The sequence below is a fragment of the Cottoperca gobio genome, chromosome 7 (genome assembly GCF_900634415.1).
Source record: "Cottoperca gobio chromosome 7, fCotGob3.1, whole genome shotgun sequence".
Lineage (NCBI taxonomy): Eukaryota > Metazoa > Chordata > Actinopteri > Perciformes > Bovichtidae > Cottoperca > Cottoperca gobio.
Window position 1 is genome coordinate 4,397,997 of NC_041361.1, and position 17,118 is coordinate 4,415,114.

At 42.5% G+C, this 17,118-nt stretch overlaps 1 protein-coding gene across 2 annotated transcripts in view; it reads left to right on the plus strand.

The window, feature by feature from the left end:
- The first annotated feature begins 6,968 nt into the window (after positions 1-6,968).
- Positions 6,969-17,118, plus strand: part of scube3 (signal peptide, CUB domain, EGF-like 3) — a 66,414-nt gene continuing 56,264 nt past the window's right edge. For both annotated transcript variants that reach the window (XM_029435767.1, XM_029435768.1), the window contains exon 1: positions 6,969-7,461. In XM_029435767.1, the coding sequence (XP_029291627.1) occupies positions 7,362-7,461 (100 nt within the window). In that variant the 5' untranslated portion in view covers positions 6,969-7,361. The remainder of the gene's footprint in view (positions 7,462-17,118) is intronic.

Here is a 17,118-nt window from a genome sequence, read left to right on the forward strand (position 1 = left end):
TTGGAGTCCTGCCAGATCCAAACGTTACTAGTAGTTTGCTGGTGGCGCAGTCTAGTGTGTCAAAACTGATAATCCTTATCTTTTATTGTGCAATTACATCTACTGCACGTGTCATATCTTTGCTAAGTGCACACTTTTTGTTGTCATGATCACACCCTGGATTTTCTTCTCGACATGTATTTTATCATCTAATTTGCATGGTCTATGAACAGAATATTTTCATATGTTTAAAGGTATATTTTTACACACTTTTCCTAAGGAAGTAAATACCTGCTCTGTCAGCGGACATTTTTAACAAGAGCTGAGTCGAAAAGGATTTGAATATTGTTTGTGATAACATTGTTGTGTTCTGAGACACTATTCATGGTTCTTTCAAGACGCCAAAAGCTGAAATTATCATCGGTGTGCTGCATTATTATTTGTTTAGCTTCTAGCGAGAAGAGGAAGCAGTTGCGTGCTGTCAAACTAACACAGGCTGCTTTGTGCTGCTGCTCTGTGGCATGTGGGTATGTGAGCTATCTCTCCTTTCCACCAGCTCTGTCTGTTGTCCTGCTGCCAGCAGACCTGACGGTTCCACTGTTACCCTCTTAGGCATCGTAGATCAGCTGCTATGAAAAACATACCACCATGTTATACATACTGAATATGTATAACACATTTTTATTTGCAATTGCAAATGACATTATTTGATTGAGGTGTATATTAAGAAATAAATCTGATTGTGGAATTCAAACTTTTGTGGCTGCATCCATTTTTTTCGTATAAAGTGCAAGTAATCCAAAAGTAGTGATTAGATTACTTTTTTGTAATCCAATACATTACGTTACTAATGAAAAACATTGCCATGCAATTTGTATTCAGTAACTGACTACATTTCAAAGTAATCTGACCTTGATTATAGCAAAGAGGCTGCAACGTGATGGGTGTATGAAGTAGAATAGAACTTTGCTTGTGCATAGTTTTTCTAAAATTGTAGATGGTTTTACAGTGACTATGTGTTAGGGTTATAGACCTGCAGAGTAAACACCTGTTTATCATTCTACAACACAGGTATTCAAACTGTGAGGTGAGCCTGCAGGAAGGCGTAGGGGAAGAGAAGGAAAGGAGGTGAAATGGACAGCTGCTGTTTTTGTCGAAGTCTGTTTCCCCATCAATATGTGTCCGCCTCACCTTCTCCGTAACCCTAGACAGTTATCTCTTCTACGACCTACCATCACCTAACCTAAGCCCTTACCGCATAAGGAGACGCTACTTGACTGGGAACTCACTCCGACACTCGTCTTTGTTAAAACAACAGGTGGCCGGCAGCGGATGTGACACACAGCTCGCGGAGGCAATTAAGGTACATTTTCGGTGTCATAACTCAATGACATCTGAACACAGTCATGATGCACATATTTTAAGAATCAGTGTGACTTATACTTTCCAAGGATATCATTATTGCTCATAAACGTGCCATTAAAGTTCTCTCTTTATGAACCCAGAACTTGCCTAAGAATCATCACGTTTTTAAGTTGTCTTCAGTTTCAAAGTAATGCCGTGATAGTTGTCAGTACATCCATAGATGCATTGCAACCAGGAACGGCTAATTGCTAATTCGGCATATTTTTAATGCTGCTAATTTCTCAAAAATGTAAACAAATGTCGGTTTAAACAAATGGGGCTGTGACGCCGAGATCGAAAAGTGGCTGATCCCTGCAGCGGTGGGCCGCTGGTGCTCCACTGGCCTATGCCGTTTCCTAACGGCAGGTGCCGTCTGAAAGTTTCCCATACATGTTTTAGTTTTTCTCTATTTTAATTGACAATGTTGCCCCGTTTTCTACTGACATAGATATGATAGACAGGGAATTTTCTCACTATCTTCAGATAGTCTGATAGGACAATTTGTGCATGTATTGGTTACTCCTGATAACCATACAAACAATGGTGTACCTACCTATGCTGCTGGATAGGCCTACCGGTTTTCTAAACGGCTAATGCCACAATGATGACAAAAGGTACTCATTCAAAGTATGGTGAATAAGAAATAATTGAATGCATAATTATTGTTTAGTTATTTGACTCTTAATTTCTGTTTATGCGATTAGTCCGACTGACTAGACGAGAGAAATGTAACTTTATGCAATCCTTTGTTTACGGCGCTATGTTGCGTAATATTGTCAGTAAATACAGAAAAGAATATTCGTTTATGAGAAATATGCATTAGGGGATGTTACCGGTGTGACAGTCTGACAGTGGCATACCACTTTCAAATGGCACCTGCCGTTAGGAAATGGTATATGCCAGTGGAACTCCAGGGATCGGCATAAATCCCTGAACCATAGCGGCATACCATCAGCCACTTTTCTATCTTGGTGCTACTGCAAGTTGGAGCCCACAGCCAGCCAATTAACTGACCCCACTGCACCATTATACTTCTTGTTTACAGCCCCCAAAGTATTGGACCGATTTCAAATGACCCACCCAAATGAAGCAAGACAAAGAATAATAATAGGAGTTACAAAATCTCACACTCTCCTCTGTCCATTCTTATTGGTCTACAACGTCTTTGAGTTACAAGAAAAGCGCTATCGAAGTCTAATGTATTATTATGATTACAGATATGTATCCTGTGTTGAAAACCCCTGTGTTACAGAAACAGCTCGACCACTAGAGGGCAGTCTAGATTCATGTGTATATACCAGAACTACCACTAATGCTGTAAGGTTGTACTCATCAAAGTGTCACAATCGTCACTCGTGTGAAGCTTAACATGCCTGACGTGGTTTGAACGGGATCTGATGTTTGCTATTTCACTAGTTAGAGGAATTGAATGTTGCCAGAAACTTGAAGGCTTTCTAATATTTGGTATTTTATGACACACATAAACTGAACTTCAACAATGCTCCTTGGAGATACTCCCTGGAGTTGGTAGTTGGAGCAGGTGGGCGTAGCTGCTGCACTATCAGCCTAGACAGTGAGCTCATGGGACTTCCCCACTGTCCTGGTCCTGTTCTGTACTTACCTACTTACACGGTATCTGTCTGAAAGAGGCCGCCAAAATCCTCGTCCTTTTCTCCACATGCGCGTTGATCATAGAGGATTAGTGGAGACAAAGTGGCACAGAGACACTGCTGAGTGTGCTGGGGTTTAAGCATGCCCGGCCCAGTTCTGTGTCATCAACAAAAAAAAAAGTTTGCTTAAAATATACGGGTATTATCTTTCTCCACTGTGTGTGCGTAGCTAGACGGTAAGCAGTCATTCAATTTAGTTGTATGATGATGATTGATACTTCGATGATCGCGCCCATCAGTAAGGATTACACACTCGGGACAATGTCTCCGTCTCTGTCTCATTTGATCTTAATGAGTCCACTTGGTTACAGGTGTACACGCACACACACCAGATACAGTACGCGCACAGGCCTGTAGCCCCTCCAGCACCCGCATGCTCACTCACGCAGCGAACAAGCCTGTCCATAGCTTGTCTACCTCCCGGCTGCAGCAGCATTAAGACTCGGATAATATGATTTAGGATTCAAGGAAAACAAGTCTTGATAACCCAGAGCCCGAGGGTGCTGTGGCGATCACACTCATTAGAAGGTTTCAACTTCTCTAACATTTCCTGTGCTGTCATGTTACAAATACAACACAATTTAAATGCCTTTTGTGCCACTGGGGTCTTTTCATCCATGATGCTGCAAGAGTAGTCTTTGAAAGGCTTGAATAAGTCACTCAGTCAGTCAGAGCGGCTGTGTGTGACACCTTCATTTCCGACTTGATAACTGTATTTCCTTTTTCGCTCTCTCTCCCTCTCTTGCTCCCTGTTAGTACCAGTGACTGAGGCTGTGGTCAGGAGGCATTCCTGGGGCAAGCCCACAGCATTCGCTGGGATGCCTGTACTAAAGTGTGGAACTCAGCAAGCCACTCTGCTCCCCTGTGGTGCTGGCATGGTGAGGACCAAGAGATCCTGCTGGGCCTGCGGTGGTGTTGGTAACCTCGCATATGAAGCCCCTGCAGAGAGGAGAAGGAAGGGAAGAAAGAGGAAAAACCTCTGAGCTGCGAGCCTCGGCATTTTCACACATAAATCTTTTAAACAATTGGGGAGCATAAATGTCGAACTGGAAGAAAGTAAATGAGGATCTGAGGTGATGTGTCCCAGTGTATGACCATCTGGAAGAGAACATTAGGCTCTCTGCAGGGCTCCTAACGCCTCAGCTCATTAGCATGCAGCAGAGTACAGTGAAGGCTCTCACAGGCGCCCCCAACATGCATCCATCTTGCATTTATCTTACAGCAACAGCTGTTACAGCATCGTCCGACTTCGATATGTCAGAGCCAAAAACAAAAAGTACGTCGTAACAACGTTGTCTAAAACAACTGGCTACCACATATTTTCTGCCTTCCGACGGCTGTAAAATGGAAGAATTGGAACCATTGTGGCGGTTGTTAAATGCGGTATATCTCTGACAATCATACATTTTTTATATAGATCCAAATAGTGCCATGCTTCAAATCTTCTACAAGAAAAAGTCACATTTATATTGCCTTTAAGAAAAACGGTCGCAGTCACTCTGCCACAAATCTCATAACGTGTTGCATAAAAACTTTATCTCTTTCTGAAAAAGGGCGTAATGCAGCTTAATTTGATTTACAATCTATGAAAGATCCTCGCTGCTCTCTCGACACCTTCCCCACTCTTTACCCAGTGTTCAGCTGAAGTCCTTTTCACGACGAGCATCATAAATTAAACATTGCCTCAGCTTCCCCCCCTTGTGTGTCTGTTAGTGTAAAAATAGCTCGGTCTGGTGCCCAGTGTGATGCCCGTGCACAGCCCCCCTCTGTCTTTAATGAAGTGTTACCATGAAAAGTGCACTGATCCTCCAGCATGACATTTGTGGCAACCGTGTTCTGACTTTCTCAAACTCCCTGAGTGACTCTGAGCTCATTTGGTTATACAAGTGCTCACAATTACCAGGAGATTTAGATACGGGGACATGGGATATTTCCATATCCCTCACGGATGTTCTATTTAATTACACTGAACTGCTTGACTTTGCGCTGTGGATTTACATGTTTCTTTGTATTCTGAGGATGCAAAGAGGGATTCTCTGAAGGTTACTCTCTTATACTGAATCTCTTATTTATCGAGGCCCCTCAGTCTTTGGCAGAACTTGGGGTAGCATGGCAAACCGTATTAAATTACCTTGTTTATAAAATATCTCTCTTTTAAATCTAAGGTAGTTACGTTTTGACAAATAATCTTTCAAGTAAAAGTAATGACAAAATTGTGATAGAATAGAAGATAATAAGAAAAGAATCCTCTGGCATCAGCCATAACACTATTTTCACATTCTCTGCATCGTCTGGAAAAAAAAAGTACACTTGTTATCTCCAATCAACCTCATTGTGAGACCCTAATTATGTTTGATTGAGAAATAAATTGCCCATGGAAGCCGGCGCGATAATTACAGTTTCGAATCCGCCCGTACGTTGAAATGAAAACATAAACGCATCAACACAGCTGATTCATTTAGGTGATAATGCAGGCAGAGCTAGCAGGTGTGCGGATACAGATGCTGTTCCTCTGCGGGGCGCTTCCCGAAAACAAATGTTTCATATGTGATTGCCGGTGAAATGTGGCGCAGTAGCTCAGTGGACTGTGCTCCTGGTAATGTGAGAGAGGTCTGTTTTGATTCATGTAGCTCCTCGAGCCTCGTTCCTCTTCAGGTCTCGGGGGTAATGGTGGGCAAACTCATGATCGGTGTTTTTGCAGGGATGGCTGATGCCAGGGATTAAACATCAAACTGCCTGTAATCCATTCAACTTCTAAACTTCCTTAAACTCTTTGGTTTAAGGAAAATAGTCTTGAAAGGTTTCTTTTTTTTACAAAATGCTTCACGCATACCTAAGTGACTCTCCATATTACTGATTTCTGACACTAGGCAGGGCTTTAGACTTTCGAAGCCCAAGAGCAGAAATAAATGTGGCAGTTGAGCTGAAGCTCCTGCAGTGACAAACTCAATACTGACGAGCGGATAATATGTTGTCGGTTCTGGTTTTTGGAACCAGATGACACAAAATATAATTTGTATTCAGGTTTTTTTAGGTTTTTTTTGGGTGGTCCTAATACCAGATGATAATGCTTTCATCACTGTGAACAAGTATTGATTGTGAGTTATCATACCTGAGGAAAAGATTCATCTTGAATTGAAAAGAAATCTTTTCATGTGCATATCTTTTCAAATTACAGGTTCACTTGTATTTGAGTTCTTTGTGCAGGTCCCGCTGCAGCTATAACAAGGATATGAAATTGCTTGGGGCCCCCAGGGAAACTGTACTTTTTCATCTTCCATTTTCAAACACTAATAATACACTGCAATTTAGTGCTTAACTCTGTTAGTTGAACTTTTAACTCAATTCAGTTGGCATTGAGGATAAAGGTATTTTAATTGTATTCACCCCCCCCCCTCCCAAATTAAATAATTTAGTTAAGAATGTCATCAAACATCCTGTAATATCTGGGTCTTAATTTGAATTTTTCTAAAGGTCAACATTTGTTGGTGACTAACTGTTTTAATGAACTCATTAATCTCCTATCAGTGAGAGAGGCAGACATCATCATATCAACGCTGCACCCGTGACCCGAGGACAATGGGCACTTATTGGTTGCTGGATGAGCTGTAGCCTCAAACAGGCTACGAACAAAATGCAATCTCCAGGCTATTACTTTCTTCATCTGAGTCATTTATAAATCCATCCGCCCTCTTGCCCCCCTTTTAGCCATTGCTTTTACGCCGACGTGACGGGCCACTTTTTTTTTTTTTTTGCGCAGGTGGCACCGGCCAGGTCACCGCACGAGCCCGAATACCGAGCACGTGGTAACTCCGGTCCACTTTCAGCCCGACCAGTACCTGTGTGTAAATCCATGCAGAACAAAAAGAGGAAACAGTCAGTCAGAGAAGAGAAGGAGCAGCAGAGGAGTCCGGAGCGCAGCGCGGACGCTTCTTCTTCTCTCCTCCCCCTTCAGACCCCGCCGCTCCACTCCATCTCTCCCTCTCTCTTTTCCTCTCTCTCTCTCTCTCTCGCTCTCTTTCTCTCGCTCTCTCTCTCTCTCTCTCTCCCCCTTTCTTAAATTGACATTGGTCTGGCTCGAAACATGATAACAGAAAAGCCTTCCTCCGATCCGCGTTGTCGGGCAGTCCTCAACCCCGATCACTTCAAACTGAAATAAGCAGGCGCAAAGAAGGAAAGGGATCGCACAGTGTCTCTATCAGAGGGAATACCAAGAGACCTTTATACCGCACGCACACACCCTCGTATGTGCTCTTGCGCATCGTAGATCTTAGAAAGTGCTCGTGTTGAACTAGAGTGAAAGTTAACATGTATATGCACGCTTTGATACGCGCAAGCCTTGGATTTGTAGGTTTCTGCTTGGTCGCCTTTGTCCAACAGTCAGCTTCAGGAAGTAAAGCCACTCAAGGTAAGTTTTTATGTAAAAAAAAAAAAAATAGCTTAATTTTTACTCATGATGGTTGTGAACGTGACTGCTTGATGCCCAATTGATAGATTTTGTTAAATGCTTTTGGAAAGCCGGTAACGATGACACGTGATCAGAATGTAGGTGTATTAAAAACGAGTTTTAAAGCAGAATATTTGTAACGTTTGAAGTTTTTGGAGACTTTGATCAATCAATTACTCAGTTTGATTTAAGCTGACCCTTCTGTTGATCCACTGACTCATTTTGCAATCACTTAATTGCTTTTTGTGTGTGTGTGTGTGTGTGTGTGTGTCAGTAAAGCAGTTGATTGTATTTATGCAGAGTTGAAGAAATGAAACCTAATCAGGAGTTTTCAGTTGTCCTCTTCAAACAGCATCAGCAGTGTGAACAGTTATGTTTCATAGCTAATCCTGCAGGTAATTGTAGTGAGACTACCAGGAGGTATTTGTCACAGTCCAGACAAGTATTTGACACCGTCCTGTAACGCACACATGAAGGAGTCTCTGTCTGCCAGACACAGCAGCTACAGTGCCGACCTGCCCAGCTGGCTGCCCTCTTGCTCTCTTGTCTTGTGAGAAATTATTCAGACTAGACAAGGGCAGCCTGAATCAAAAACTCTGGCACCTTTACAGGAAGAAAGACACGGTGTTACACACTGAATCTCTGATCCTCTCAGCCTTTTCTCCTTCAGGTTTTCATCACTTAATTTTCCCACAATACAAATGCCAAGCCAAGAGCTGCCAGAAGTATTTGCATGCAAAGACACATCATGGTTTCTGTGCGAGTGTTGATTGGGGTCGGTGATGTTTCGCACACACAAAAAGACATTTCTCGGGCGGTCGACAAGGCAAAAAGAGAAAGGGGGTGGGTGACTATTTTGCATCCTGGGTGGTCTGCCCCCACTTGTGGGAAAACTCAATATTTACATTTTGCAATTAGAACTACTTTTTTCTCACTTTATTTTCCTCAACATCGATTACACACTTCCTTGTAATGTGGAATGCTGCTGTGTGTGTGTGTGTGTGTGTGTGTGTGAGAGTGTGTGTGTGTGTGTGTGTGTCTGTCTTTAATGGCATGCACCTGTTTGTTGGTCACCAAGTGAAACGCCGTAGACGACTACTTGGTAGGCTTCTCCTCCAGTTCCTGTTTATCAGTGCGAGGCGAGCAGCTCTGCAGTGACATATTATCTGTGTTTGTCTCTGGAATTACTTGTGAGCATATTTTGTGCTTACTGAAAATAAATAGTGTGTTTTTTTATGTCGGTGGCAACTCTGTGGCACTGACAAGTCTGCAAGCTGGGAACAATTTTGAGAAGTGGAGAAATGGAGAGATGAACAAGGACTACGAAAATGCACAATTTATCATCTCTATTTATTCAGATGTTGCAGAGTCTTTGTCTTAGTCTTTCATCAATGTCACTCCAATCATGGCACTCTGTTTCAGGCATCAGTCATTACTCTAGGAAGAAAAAGGGGAGCGAAAGAGCAGTGGAATGAGGGAGGGAAGAGTTGAGGATGTGGTGGAGAGTGACAAAGAAGGGAAAAATTAGACGGGGGGGGGGGGGGGAGAGAGAGAAACGGGAGAGATTAAGGGTGCAGAGAAAGACGGGGAGAGAGGAGGTTTCTTGGTGAGCGAGCAGCAACAAGCGAGGGAAAGAGAAGGAAAGGAAAGAGGGGAGCCATAGACGTCATGGCAAATCACTTTCCCTCGAACAGAGTCAGGAGCTCTTCGTTAATGCAGCGGCACCAAGGCAACGGTTGGTGTGGGGCTGACATGCTGCTGTGGCTGGCTATGTTGGTGTAACCTCTGCTCCGGGGCCTGGGGGTCTAAAGACGCAGGGCTGCCTGAGCGGGGAGGAAGGCCAGATCCGTGCCCGGACACACTGTGGGAACCGAGCAGCCTTGGCAATATGAGGCCCAAGTGACGGAGAAGCTTACCTAGAGATGCTGCCCGAGTCTCCACTATGAGCTAGATGGAAGGGAGGAAGAAAAACCCACCCCCAACACTCACTCAGCCCTTTCCTCTTTCTTTTTCACCCAACTCTTGCTTTGTTTGCTTTGTCCTCGCTTCCTTTCCTTTTGCACTTAATGAAGTAGCCGTGCTTTTTCTCTGTCAGCCGTAAGCAACGACTGCATGACACCCAGAGTGTCAGAAAGCTCCCTGTCAGCCCCGCGAGCTATTTATATTTTTGCCACATAAAAGACGTGTTCCCCCCCCCCCCCCCCCCCCCCTTGTTACTTGATAGAAGGCTGGATATGTTGCAGGTCTGTGTACGCACGGAAGTGTCAGCGTATGTGTGTGCATACGTGTAATTGGGACAGTGAGAGAGTGAACGGGCTGCGTCTGTGGTCATTTGAACAGTTCTTTGAAACGGTCTGTGAAGCCACGTAAAATAACCATTTAAAATTCTGCCCATGGCCTTGAACTTCTCTGAATGTTCACAGAAAGAAGGAGAAGGAAAAGGAAAAAGCCAGACAGATGGGGCGGATAGAGACTGCAGCACTGTCTTATATGAAAATGGCCGGTCACCTCGCTTTAACATTTTGACACCACTTCGGCGCGCCTCTTTCATCACCTTCTCATTTCTCACACTTTTCCCCACAGAGACTGGATGTGCCTTTTTTTAAAACAAGCGTATGCAAAAGTCCCTATTTGCACAATCTTTGGTAAAGTCATTTTTAACAGGGCGAATGGAAGATGTATTCAGGTCAGGCAGAAGTAAAGACTTCTCCCGTCCTCATCGACGCTCTGTGACTTTGAGAAGTTCAGGACTTTGCGGATCAGGACATTGAGGTTCGGATCACTTAACTAAAGTGACGTGTCAACCTTTAATTTCTCCCATCCATTACTTCTCACTATGTAGACCCAATTAAAGCAGATGAGCTCCTAACCTAGAAATGCCCTTTACAAAATATACTCTCTTGTCTCGGTCTGTCTTTTCTCTCTCGGCAGCAGGCATGCGGTGTCAGATGGCTGTGTTCTCGTTATGATCAGAGTGTCGGAGACAGGTTGAGCCTCGGGGTAGCCCTCGGTCACTCGCTGATGAGTTGGTGGAGGGGATCAATCCAGCTTCACTTTACCACTCAGCAGACACACTCAGAAAACATCTGCCTGACAAGTGGTGCTCCAGTACCACTGTACATGTTGTTACAGAGCAGCCGAGAGAGCAGGGAGATTATTATCTTGGCAATACTTGAGTGGTGAAAACACTTGATAACAATTCTGTCTAAGTTAAATGCGGTATGAATCGCGAAAATGACTTTGATATGCGGGTGCGTTGTGAGGACAAGTGAATGTCTATGACTGCGATGAGGGATTTTAGACTGGATATTAATGATTGCACTTCGCAGGCAGAAGTGCTTTCACTTCCCAAAATGAGGCTCCATTATAAATGGAGAATCTTTTTAAAAACAAGGAACAGTCGAGGTTTATTGTGCTTTTTCCCTGGCTTCAGTATGGCCAAGCTGCAGCTTGATACAAACCATTTTAGTTTTAGTTTTAGAGCAGGCAGGCTGCAGCTACATACAGAGGGAGGACCGTGTTTACAGGCACATGTAAAGTCGAAGCCGTCTGGTGCAAGCTGTGACCCAAGGCGGTTCAGTGGGCCTTCGTTCTGGACAGTTGCTCACTTTCATCCTGGCCTGCTGGAATTTAAAAACCAAGACCTTTTTCCTCTGTGTCAAAAAGATTCTGGCCTTAAGAAATATGATTTCTAACTTAAGGTCCTCTATCTCTACGTGCACTTTGTAAATGATTAGCATTTATTCCATGATGAGCTGCATATTTGCTAGAATATCTTTCTATATTAAGAAAATAAGAACTAAGTTTATCAATTCACTCAATTTTACTGCAGCATTTCTATTTTGGAAATGTATCACATAAAGGATTTCAATCATTAATTTTAAAGGAATAGACATTTAAGGAAATACACTTAATGGAGGTAAAAGATTGAAACCACCCTCATGACTGTCTGGTATTTATTTAAGGCTAACAGCCAGCAGCTGGTTAGCTTAGTTTCACACAAATACTAGAAACAAGGTGAAACGGTTATCCTGGCTCTGTCAAATGATTACAGGATACACCCACCAGCGCCTCTGAAGCTCCCCAATTAACAGGTAATACCTCGTTTGTTTAATTAGTCCCGTGACTTCCTGGAGTCTCTGTTGGTTGCCTGGCAACTGCTCAGAGTCAAGAAATAGTCCAACACATAACCCCCCCCTGTAAAACGGCAAATTGTATTTTTTACACTTGCTTGTGTACGAATTAAACAAACTATTATTATTATTATTATTATTATTATTATTATTATTATTATTATTATTAGGTGCTGGTAGATGTATTTTGTAACAATTTGACGGTCAGGCTAACTGTTATCTCCCGTTTCCAGTCTTGATGCTAAGCTAAGCTGCTAGCTTCATATTTAACGGACAGACATGAGAGCCGTGTCGGTCTTCTCATCTAACTCTCTAAATAAGTCTATTCCCCTATAAAGTCTCCTGTACATGGGGAGCGTTTCAGTGTGCGGTGTATGTCTGCATGCGTCTGTGTTGCATCCAATCATATTTTGTTATTGCCTTTCATAATCTGCATGTATATACTGAATTTGAACCATTACTGTGTTTGACTTATTTTGTATGCAGTACAAACGTCACATTCCCTTAACCTGTGCACACTGCAGAGTCCCTGCTCCCCAGGGGAACCCATCAGCTGTTCAGATTCCCCTGTCATGGTACCTTTTCTCTCTCCCTCAACCAGAAAATCACCTTATCAGCAGTTAGCGAGGCCCCTGTGACCGCTATTTGTCAGCTCATTTAGAATAGTTGCAGGGCTGACAGCGCTGTACAGTTTTGATTTTCCGTGAAAAGTAGTTTAAATCACCCAAACCTTTCAGGGAACACCAGGACATCTGCTTTGTATGCAACACCAGTGTCCCGCAGTAACAACAAAAAACATGCAAACCCTCACACTCAGTGCTTGTGTGGAGCTTGTTTATTTATCAAGGCTTTAATCTGAACAATATGTTCCAAATGAGTCCTGTGATGCTTCTCTCAACTGTGGAATTGTGGTTGATAAATAGAAAAACTCTCTCCTGCTCCCATCGCTGCCTCTCTTTCCCTCTCACTGTCAGTGGCCTTTGTTCTCTGTGCAGATGCGGCACTGTGCTGACAACATCCCCGTTGGTTTCGGGGGAGGATGGAGTCAGTGTTGATGGCACTCTGACCCCCCAGACTTAAACTCACCTCCAGAGCCCCCTTCACAAGTGCTGATGGCTCGCTGAGGAGCCTCCGTGCCTCCCTCAGCCAGCTGCAGCGGCTCTTAGATCATTAATCCCCTAAGCCCCCCCCCCCCCCCCAAAACAGAGCCCACATTTGTTTTGCTGTTACATTACTCACTGATTGGAGATGCTGTGACTCAGGAGGAGAGATCAGTGGGACTGTCATCTCATCTCTGTACTTTCTTAAGCCCACGGCTGACGCTCCACCATCCTTCCTCCTCTTTCACCTCTTCTTCCCCGCTCCCCCCTGTGACCTCTCGGCTGAATAATAGGGCTGCGTCTCTCTTTGAGAGTTTGGGGGGGGGTCAGCGAGGGACGTCATTAGGCTGGTCTGCGGTGGTCAGCGTTGTCGGAGGGGGGTTGGGGGTCAGAGAGAGCCTTGTTTACAGACTGTGTGTTTACATTCCTGATGGTGAGCGCCAGCTTTAGAGACTGCTGGAAGTGAAAGGAAATGCTCTTATTCTGCTTAGTAATGGAAAAATCCAACCCAATACATCAAGGAATCCAGATGAAGAAAAAAAACAACCTCGTTATTTATTTGGTGGGTTCTAGCCAATGCATTCTGGGTAGAAAGAGGGATGACTTCACTGATGAATTTGGGACTTCCTCAATGGACAGAGGCATGGGAAACAACATATGACCCTCTGCAGTATTTAATCACCCTCGCTGAACTCCAGATATATATTTATTGCAGACTGTAATAGTTTATACTGTTGATTAATGGCAAGCACTGGTTGTTCATGGCTCTTTTGTTTTAAATCATTACACCATCCATCATACAGGCATATGGGCTGCAATAAGGGTTATGTTTATTATCGATTAATCTACACATTATTTTATCGATAAATCATTTGGTTCAAGAAATGTTAGCAAATGGTAAATAACGCCCATCTGTAGTTTCAGAGCCCATTGTAATGTCCTTTTTAAATGTTTTGTTTTAAGAACAGTTCACTCTCATACAAGGCTAAGAAAACAGGAACATTTTCAAATTTAAGTTGCTGGAATCAGTTTTTCTTAAAGTCTCTCAAATTTAATGATCAGCTAATAAAACCTTTTAGCTTCATGTTCTGCAATGATCACAGCACCTGATGTCCTGAAGTCATTCACACGTTTACATCAGGTACTTCCAGTCGCTCCGTGTTTATGTCCAAGAAGAACAGAAAAGCTATTTATATGTATAAAGTTAGATTTTTTTCACACTGTGTTGTTTCATATTGCTTTACACTGATGAGAACATTTGGGAAAATAGAATTAGAAATGTAATAAGATCCCCAAAATCACATCCTTATAATGAAAAGACGTGTGTGCATAAACTGCATTTTAACCATTAATACTAATGTAATGTAATAATGTGATGATACACAAGCAAGTCTTATGGAAAACATTAAGGTTGAAATGTCTGCACAACATTTACTGTAATGATTGATTCATCAGTCGATCGAAAGAGAAAATGAAATGCAAGTATTAATCAGCAGTTTTTAAGTTAAAACAAACATTTGCTCGTTCTAGCTTTTCAAATGCGAGGACTCTGGGCTTTTATTTCCTCATGTATGATAGCTCTGCCAAGTACATCGGCCATTTGTCACTATTTTCATACATTTTATAGACAAAATGACAAATTTATTATTAGTAATAATAATTTGATAATACAATAATGGTTGGTTGTAGACCTACATCCAACATTGCAAGTCACATTGTGTGCTATGAAAATATTTCGGGTTGGATGCAGGTTGCCTGACGGGTCGTCTAATTTCTGATGATTTGATTTGATTTGTTTTCAGAGATAAATATTTCCTCTGAAAATCTGCCAGAAAGTTTCCCCCCCTGAATCTGCCCTCGCACTTTTACCTCCTTTTTCTATGTGAAAAACTTTTTTTCTGCTTCGGCACCAGCTTCCGCAGTCTGATTGAAGTACAGTAGAGATGGAGAGGCCTTCAAACACTCGATACGTCTGCATGAGTGAAATGTTAGCATGAAGTGATTACGCTGTCTCACAGCATTTAAATGAAGCGTATATCCAGACAGTTCTAACCCACTGAACTTCACATTTCTGAGCTTTCATAGGTAATGCCTGCTTCACAGTTTACACAGAGAACCATTCACTTTATGCCTCAGTTTGACAGGAAACAACTAAAAATATCACACTTGTGCTGTAATTGCTACGTTGCAATCTTTATAGTCGGTACTGTATCTGGTTAAAGCAACCGCCAATGAATGTAATTGCTGTGTGCAGAGGGGAGAGTGTCATGTCAGTTAGCTCTGGTTGTATAAATATAAGGTATACAGCCGGACTAAGTGCCACCCTTTCCGTATTTAAAATATGCTGCAGGAGACCAAGAAGTTATTAACGGTGGACGACACATGCCAAGAAGGCTGAGAAATCCCTTGAAAGGCACGAATGAATTTCTTGTCACTTTGGCTCCTTATGGGAAACGGTTACAAGTTATGCTCAATTATTCAGTGTGGTATGTATTAGACCTGCGACACGTGAGCATGTCATGTCGGCCTCTCTCTGCGCTCTCTTTAGAATTACTCACTTAATTACTGTAATAAGTGTTTTTCTTCTGGAGGTGGTCCGGAGGCCTGCGAGTCATAGTCTATTAAGGCCACACATGCTAAAGGAAAAGGCAGAGCACCAGATGCTCGGGCGATGATCAAAATCACAGAGAATCGGCATTATTAATTCAGAGCGTTTGAGCCTGAGAAATGTTTTATAAATAGAGCAACGTGTGAGACTTGGCTCGTCGTTGTCGCTGTCTGCTTTTGTTGGAAAGCACAAACTGTAAAAGGCGTCAACAGATTTGAAGAAGCGAAGACACAAAGATCTCGTATGTGTTTGTCGAACACCCAAAAATACATTATTCATTATATATGCGTAATACAGAATCAGTCTATTGTACAATAAAACATTTAAGCAGGACATTATTATTTTTGGATTGAAGAAGCTGAGCAAGTTCTTGAAACACAGAGTTTTACAGGGTCACTATTTCCACTATTTGATTCTGTGATTGTTTGTCAGAAGAGAATCAGGTTTAGAACCGGTTTTAAATGAACGTGTGTGTGAAATGAAATGATGAATGAATGAACAAATGTAATCTTAGAGCTGATTAGTTGATTAATCCATTTTGAAAACTGACAACTGACTGCAAAATTGACAAAAAAAATAGATGGTTCTACATTTTCAAATGGAATAATTTGTTGATTTTTACACATTATAGTGAAATAAATTATGTTTTATTGACCAAGGCACTCAAGCCATTTACTTTTGCACTTCTACAAAGTTCAGGGACGCAAGAAAATATTTGCAGCACCTGCATCCTGACCTTTAGCCTCTAGTATGGGACAAACTTTTAAAAACACTGAATCCTACATTTCCCATAATGCAACTCAATAACATATTTCATTTGATTGCATCATCAGGTTTATTGTTTTTCAAACTTTGGAGAACTCCCTCCAGGACATTATACAACTGACCGAGTCGCTCCTCGTCAGTCAACTGAACTGTGTAAAATTGGTGGCGTGCCCCTTTTTTAAGGAATATACACAACAAGGTTCAGTCATTACTCTTACATTTCTAAACGAATACATATAAATGATACACAATCAGTAGACGTAAGTAATAAATAGGAAGTCCTGTGCACTCCTGGGTACACACAAGGTCAAGGCATTGATAGTGTTTCAGCATGTTAACCTGATATTGCTCTCTTTAAACTCGGCTTTCATGTGTTTGTTAATTTTTCCCCCAGCTTCAGATTAATCTGAGGCTTCATGGTTGGTGGACACAAGCAGGGAGGGACCCGGGGTTTTGAAGTTGTGATCACAGTTTCTGAAAGCACAGGATCAGTCAGTGGTCATGATTCCTAAACATTTAGAGTGTGTGAAGGATGAGTGTAAATATCCCGAATGGAAGCAGTTGATATTTTTATTCACAACTTTTTAGAGGCTCGCTGGACGGCCAACAGTGTGTCCCTTCATTAGCTGAAGGGGATCTGGGCGAGAGGGGGGGAGAGATGCTAAAATTTGTGTTAATGTTGACGTCTGCATTTCATCAAACCCAATTTCTGTCGGGTGGGGGGGTGGGGAGTCTGCTGCCCTGCACATTTTGAAAATCCACAACATTTTCCCAGTGTGCTGTGATAATGTTGCAACAACCAGTCATAGTTCCTGTCCTTTCCACAACCTCGCACTCACTTCCTCTCATTAGTGCATACCATATATAGCACTGGGTGTAGACACACTCAGTGCGCTAATATGTGATGTGTTGTGTGTAGACGACATTTAAAAAAAATAGTGTTGTGTCTTATTGTTTGTTAGTTTTTATTGTTTGAGCTTTGCACGACGACGTACAGTATGTGCAGAGTTAG